This window comes from Gavialis gangeticus, unplaced genomic scaffold, assembly GCF_001723915.1.
Source record: "Gavialis gangeticus isolate Ggan-Ray unplaced genomic scaffold, GavGan_comp1, whole genome shotgun sequence".
Lineage (NCBI taxonomy): Eukaryota > Metazoa > Chordata > Crocodylia > Gavialidae > Gavialis > Gavialis gangeticus.
The window spans coordinates 54,196,390-54,203,881 of NW_017729030.1; the positions used below are offsets into that span (position 1 = coordinate 54,196,390).

Below are 7,492 nucleotides of genomic sequence, written 5' to 3' on the forward strand. Positions count from 1 at the left end.
CCCCAACCCCTTTTAGGCTTCTTTTTGAATATGCTTTCTGGGGACGTGCTTTCCTGGAATGTGTTGGGTGTGCCTGGCAGTTAGATCCAGTTTTATCATCAAGGCTGAACTCTGAGCAAAAAACCGTTAGGTCACATAATTTTATAGCTACAGCTTTGCCTATGGGGCCCAGTCAGTTCCACGAACAGTTAATTTTATCATTTGGTTAAACTTATGACAGACAAGTTACATCTGCAGTTTACAAACTTACAAGCTTTATATTAACTAATATTACCTGTTTAGGCAAAATACCAAATGCCTCTAAGAAGCACATATTTATTGCTTATTAATCCCTCTGGTTCTGGCCGTCACAGGGACAGACCAGCCCAAGCAGCAACTGGAATAGTTCTGGGAGGCCTTTAAGAGAGTGAAGGTAATGCTGAGGGCTTTCAGCCAGTGAGTTAGCAGGGTTTGAGCTTGGCAGGATTACATGAGAAGGCAGCCAGCCACATAGCTTTGTAAACACTTACTCATATCTGCACATCACCTGTGACAGCCAGCAACATGCAATGCCTGTTTCACTTCCATTCGAGGGCAGAGCATTTGCACGCACCATGCCCAGCAATCTCTTTAACCCCTTGTGTGTTTCCCAGGCACAGAGCAGCTGGATAAGATGCCATCCCCTCGGTTAGTGAAGACCCATGTCCCGGTTCAGCTCCTCCCCATCTCCTTTTGGGAAAAGAATTGCAAGGTAACAGGCTCCAGAACTGCAGGACAGAGGTGGCCATGTAGGTTGTCCCTTGCATGTCCATCCACCTTGTCTGGCATCCTGCCCCTAGTGACCACCAGTGACAGGCCCTTCAGAAGGGCATATTTAACAAGCACAGGGCTGTATGGGGGATGTAGAGTGGCAGACCTATGAAGCACAGAAGGTCAAAGGCCCTTGGCACCTTTTTTATTTGCACTGTGTTTCCTTCCCTTGTACTTCCTGCAGATGATCTATGTTGCCCGAAATGCCAAGGATGTGGCTGTCTCTTATTACTACTTCTACCAGATGGCAAAGCTGCACCCTGATCCCGGCCCCTGGAATGAGTTCCTGGAGAAATTCATGACTGGGAATGGTAAATGAAGAGTTTGGGCCAGTAGTACTGAACCTTTTGGCTCCATGGGCCTGAAGAGTAGCACTGAGGCCAGTCCTCAGGCAGGATCCTGTGCAGGGTCAGCTGAAGCCACACACTGGTCCAGCTTTGTGTGCCCAAATGCAGCCATACACTATCTCATCTGTGCATGCTGGCACAATCTACCACACAGGGCCATGCTGTCTGGCCTGCAGGGCTTCCTACAGGTCCAGAAATTTGGCAGTAGGGTAGCAGCAATTAACACTCCTGCAGACCCCCCACTGCCAGATTTATGGACCTTTGGGGAGCTTCATAGGCTGGATCTGGCCTCCAGGTTGGAAGATAAGCATCTCTGTTCTGAGAGGTCCCAGCAATGGGTGTGATGCAGCTTACCCAGAACAGAATTGAGAGAGACTCTTTTCATCCCTGAGACAGAAACCCACAGGCTTGTCAATGAAGCTGGGAATGGTACAAAGACTATGACTTCTCTGGGCAATCCAGGTTGGTAGGATGGGAATTCCTGAGGGCAAGACAGGTCACTGAAGCATGTAGCATGGCCTGATGGCTGGGGAGCAGCACTAGGACCTAGCGGGACTGGATTCTACTTCAGTGTCTCTCACTGAGACCTTTGGCAAGTCACTCTGCCTCTCTGTGGTTGTTTCCCTTTCTCTTTTCTCTACCATGGATAAAGCAAAACTCTTGAGGCAAAGACCTTCTCCTGCTGTGAATGCACAGCACCCAACACAGTGCAGTCCCAAGTAGCACGGGGGCCTCCAAGTACCATTGAAAAATAAATAACACCCATAACTAGAGCCCACATTCAGATAGGGCTCTCACAATCAATCCCCGTGTCTCCTTAGTTTCTGGTCCAGAACTCAGAATCCCAACCCACTACACCACGGGTTGGCCACCGATAGCCTCCAGATTAGATCTGGCTTACAGAGCCTTTGAATCTGGCTGGTGGTGTTATGGATGAGGCAGCATTTGGTGGCTGGGGTGGGGGGGGGGTTCTGCTCACCTTGCACCTTAGTGAGGAAACCAGGGCTTCAGCAGAGGGGGTCTCCTCATGCCATGCCACAGCTGGGCTACAAGGAAAAGTGGCAGAGGTGGCCAAATCTGTGCTCGATTGCCTCAGGCCTGAGCTGGGTCATTCTGTCCCCTGCCAGGAAACCCTGCCAACCCCTGCACTGGACTGCTTTCTTGGTGTATAAACAGTTTGTAAATCCTTGTTAAGGCCACGCTAAAAATTGCAATGCAGAGGAGCCTGTTGAGGACAATGCAGGCAAATGCTTTTCTGTGAAGGAAGAGCGGGAGCAAGGGATCACCTAGATTCACCAGTTCCCAAACCAGAGGGACCTTTCTGTCCATCCAGACCTCTCCCCCTTACATCCAGCAGCTGAACTAAAGCCCATTTTGCAAAGCTCTCTCACTTCGATTTGAGGGCTCAAAGCCAGGGCAAGCCCACCACCACCTCAGAGGAGGTCCCAGTGTTTAATCAGCCTCTCTGCAAGGAACTTTGTCCCATTCCACTGAATCTTTTTACACCTTTTAGACCCCACACTGCTCTGGATGCAGGCGCTAGATCCATGCTGGGGGGAAGGGAGAGGGGGGACTTTTGGAGCTAGTGCTTTCTCTCTTTCTCGCTCTCTAAATGTCTCTTCCCATGTTGCTTATTTCCCTTGGGATTTAGTGGCTTATGGATCCTGGTATGATCATGTGAAAGGCTGGTGGGAGAAAGCAAAGGACCACCATATCCTGTTCCTGTACTATGAAGACATGAAAGAGGTGAGGGAGTGTAAAGCACAAACAAATGCTGTGGCACCTCCCACAAACCCCATCTTGACCATCACAGTCTGCCTCTTTCCAAAATCCATACAGATCATCCCACTCAAGGATTCACTTCAAGAAGCCGTTGAAGCAATTTTTCCACCTCACTACTCAGCATGATGTGGTCATACCCCAAAAGTGCTCAGAGACACATTGGGTATTCTATTACACATTTCTTTTTTGCAAAAATGTTGTTGGTCTAATACGAAAAGATATCACCTCTACTATAGTCCTGATTGGCACAGGCGCATAACTTTAGTTGAAGCAGGCTGGGACACAACAAGCTGCAAGAGACCACTGGGAAGTCTGCAAGGTACATCTGGTAAATGCACTGTCTCAAAAGACAGCAGCCCACTGTACACCTCGCTTCCTTAACTCCTAAGAGCAGAGACTATACCAGAAAAGTTAGCAGTACGACTGTATGCTGGATATGTGGAAACCCCTATCCCAGAGTGGCACACTGGTCATTTTCCTTTTGCAGCAGGCTGTAGGCTCGTCTCACCTTAGGTCAACAACACGGTTTGGAGTTTTCCTGAGAGCCACTAACAGAAATGGTACTTGTTGGCTCCATATATGGAAGCATTGTCCTATTTCTGTCTTTCTGCAGCACCATCTAGTGCTAGAAATGTAGCACAGCTCCAAGGTTCCCCAGTAAAAGAGTAGGAAATGGTTCAGCAGGAATTGGTTGGCTTCTTCTAATTCTGTCCGGTTGGTTTAGATCACGGGCGGGCAATTATTTTGGACGGAGGGCCGCATATTAAGTTTTGGCAAGCCATCGAGGGCCACATGACAGGCAGCCAGGGGCAGATAAATATTAATTTTCTAAATTTTTTAGGGGCCCTGCGGGCTGAACAGAATGGGCTGGTGGGCTGCATCTGTCCTGCGGGCCGCATTTTGCCCACCCCTGGTTAGATATTGTCTTGTTGGATGAACCCCCTTCCTTCTGTCTGATTAAAAGAAGAGGGGGAAGGGTAGAGGGTCTTGATAGCAAAAAAGAGTATACACCTCTGCTTTTCAAAAGGGAACAGCATCCAGGTGAGACCCTTGAGCTAAGATGTTACCAGCTCTGACCCTCAACTTAATTTTCATATTTGTTATGAACACATGTTGGTTTTGTTTCCTCTTGCCTCCATCCCACCATGAGCCCACATTTCCCTGTTAGAAATATCATGTGGTATTGGCACGATGTGTAGTAGCTATCTGGGCAAATGGAATATCTTGCTGAGACTGCATTGCAAGCTGTAGAAGTTACTGTGCCTTCCTGCCTGCTCACTCTGGTTTTCACAGGAGAGACAAGTCACTGGTTATCATGATGCATTCTTAAGAGTCAAAACACTCAGCTAATCTAAGGCCTGATCTAAATCCTCTTGTCTCTGGATCAGGCAACACATGGAACCCAAAGAGCATCATCATATTCTGCAAGGGGTTTAAAGACAGTTAAACTCTCTCCTAAACTGTTGTGTTTCAGCATGCCTCCTCATCGGATGGTTGGTTTGCTTATCTTTGCAGGACCCGAAGCGGGAGGTACAGAAGGTAATTCAATTCCTGGGAAAGGACCTGAAGGAGGAGGTGGTGAATAAAATCCTCCATCACACCTCATTCCAGGAGATGAAGAAGAACCCCTCTGTCAACTACGAAACAATGCCCAACTGGGCTCTGGACCACAGTATATCTCCATTCATGAGGAAAGGTGAGCTGCAGGAGAGAAGAAACAGTAGAGTGACAGCAGGGTTGGGAATAGCTGTACACAGTATTTTTTTAATGCACCTTCACAGGACAGGAATTCCTGGTGTCCAGATTCTTTCTCTATGAACCAAGCCCAGCTGCTAAAGATGGGGCTGCCCATAGGACCAGCAGTTAGAGGAATATCCTAGGAAGGCCTGCCCATATAATTCCTAGGCTGAAGATCTTGCTCCTGCTCTCTCAAGGGCATAGCTAATTTTTTGCCTTGGGCTCAGTTCAGACATTGGGAAGTTGGGGCTAAGGCTTCTTGCTTTGCTACCGCATCTATTCAGGTGGCCCTTGTGGCATGCACATAGTCCTGAGACCATGGGTGGTAGCAAGAGCTGGTCTATAGCAGGGTTGGCAACCTTTTGCTAGCGCAGGATGCCCTTTGTGACCCAGTCCTTGCTCAGGGCTGCAAGTCCCTGACCCTTGGGAGCAGCCAGCTGTCTGTGCTTGTCTTCACCACTGATCTCCAATCTTTGTGCAGTGAGGGTAAGTGCAAATCCAGGGCAGCAGCAGGCTCTGCAGCAGAGGGGAGCTCTGTGGAGTGGATGGGCAGCACAGAGCAGCTCTATGCTGCTGATCCTCCATGCTGGATCAGACCTTCATGGGCCAGATAGGACATCTTTGTGGCTCACAAAGATGGATCTGGCTCACAAAGGCAGGTGGTCTATAGCACACCTCCGTTCCAGGCACATGACCTATGTGGCACATCCCTGAAGATGTAACACTGCCAGCATCTCTCCCAGCTCCTTCCCCAAACATGTGCAAATATGCAGCCTCAAGCTGTTTCTGTTTCTGCAAGCAAAGTGTCAAGAGTGCTGTTCCAGGACTTTGGCTGGCTGTTCCAGGACACAGGCTGTAATGCTCAGCATGGGGCCTTGGAAGTGTTACTGGGAAAGGAGAGGACAGTTCTCAGATGCCAGCCAGGGGGCAGAATAGCTCTGCAGTGCACGCTGATTTGGTCATTTGTTTTCTTCTCACCAGGGATTTCAGGGGACTGGAAGAATCATTTCACGGTGGCCCAGAACGAGAGATTCAACAGGCACTATGAAGAGCAGGTGAAGGGCTCAGCACTCAGATTCCGGATGGAGATATGAAGTCTCCCTGCCCCGGGCTGGGAGGCAGGGATATGAGGTGAACAGGGAGCCTGGAGGAAGTGTGCATTGTCTTAACTGCTAGGAGCCTCCCTTTTTCTACCTCTGCAGTGCAAATGGAGTCTGAACTCTGCCCCCTGGGTTGAAGGTTGTGAGACGTATTGAAGGTTGTACTCTAATTTGCGAGAGAGAAATGTTACTGCTATTGAATGCATCCTAACCATGCATGGTGGGGTATTTCCTGAGGATTTCTCAAAGGAAAAATCAAATGATATAGGGATAGGGGTAGCACTGATGCATTTCCTTCTTGTGAAAGCAAGGTGGGGTGAGGGAATCCTTTCCTTTGCCGTTCTGTTGCTGACCTGGAAAGGCAGCCAAATGAAGAGTCACAGCAGCTGGGATGTACTGAGCCAGTCCGTCCAGCTCTGATTGATTTATTGTGGGCCAGAGTTCAAGTAGGCTGGCAATAAACAGGAGAGTGTAAAGGTTTAATCAATTTTCAAATAAAATTCTGTCTGTGTTTAATTTTTCTAGTCCCCTGGCTACATGAGTCTAGCCTAGGGGAAATGAAGCAGGATGTTAGGAAGGGAGAAGGTGTGTTTTGCTTGCAGTGAGTGATGGGTCAGGCAGAGAGGTGGGAGAAGTATGGAGCATGGGCAGGTCTTGAGGGACTTGTCCATCAGTACCCACAACCCAGCTACCCCTGGAAATGCACTGCACCACAGTGAGTGCTATGGATTATGCATAGACAGGTGTCTGGGGATGGTTGTCTTCTCAAAACTGCCCCCCATCCCTCATTGTTGTTACACCTCATCAGATCCCTCCTGACCCTTCCCTTCAGTCTCACTCATTGTACAAGGTAGTAGATTGCTCCCCAGATGCTTCCATGATGCAAAAACAAAGCGGATCTTCTTGGGAACAGCACTTTCCCAAACCCACTCTGCACTTCTTTCTAGGTGAACCCATAGTCAGCAGGGGAAATTTAGGCGTTGTCACTTTGTTCAACCTGAAAATCTTCCAGACTTCTGCATTTCCCCCTGCTCGTTTATAAGCAGGGAGGCTGAGAGCTTTAGAAAGAGCAGCCTAAGTGTAGCCTTAAATTCCCTTTTGTGTACCTAAGTAGAGAGCCTGAGTTTCCCAAAGCGTTGAGAACCCTATAGCTTACATCCTATTCACTTAGAATTCTCTAAGGAGTCTCAGGGAGTTCAGTGCCCATATCCCACTGAATGTAATGGGAGATGGTGCAAAATGCCCTGGGGCCTCTTGGAAAAGGGTGGCTGGCACATGCGAAGTACATTAAAAAATAATCAGAACTTGTGGTAGAGTTCTGATTAATATAACTCTGGTCTTCTATTAGACCAACTAGATTTTTGCAAAAAAAAATCTTTAATTGCAAGCTTTTGGATACAAGTACCCTTCTTCAGGCATAGGAGAAAAGATTTTCATAGATTTCATAGATATTAGGGGCTGGAAAGGACCTCGCAAGATCATCGAGTTCAGCCTCCCTGCCATAGGCAGGAAGTCTGCTGAGGTCAAATGATCCCAGCAAGATATGCATCCAAATGCCTTTTGAATGGGTCTAGAGTAGGTGCTTGCACCAGATCTGGGGGTAGTCTGTTCCAGACCCTGGACACTCAGACTATAAAGGAGTTTTTCCTTATGTCCAATCTAAATCGGCCTTCCAGGAGTTTGTGACCATTAGACCTTGTTATCTCTTGGGAGGCACTGGTGAACAGATGTTCTCCC

At 48.3% G+C, this 7,492-nt stretch overlaps 1 protein-coding gene across 1 annotated transcript in view; it reads left to right on the plus strand.

Annotated features, from left to right (window-relative positions):
• LOC109301233 (sulfotransferase 1 family member D1-like) overlaps window positions 1–6,274 on the plus strand; it is a 34,175-nt gene extending 27,901 nt beyond the window's left edge. The window contains exons 5-9 of the mRNA XM_019522243.1: window positions 633–730; window positions 974–1,100; window positions 2,788–2,882; window positions 4,434–4,614; window positions 5,637–6,274. Coding sequence (XP_019377788.1) covers window positions 633–730; window positions 974–1,100; window positions 2,788–2,882; window positions 4,434–4,614; window positions 5,637–5,749 — 614 coding nt within the window. The 3' untranslated portion in view covers window positions 5,750–6,274. The remainder of the gene's footprint in view (window positions 1–632; window positions 731–973; window positions 1,101–2,787; window positions 2,883–4,433; window positions 4,615–5,636) is intronic.
• Window positions 6,275–7,492: the final 1,218 nt, after the last annotated feature.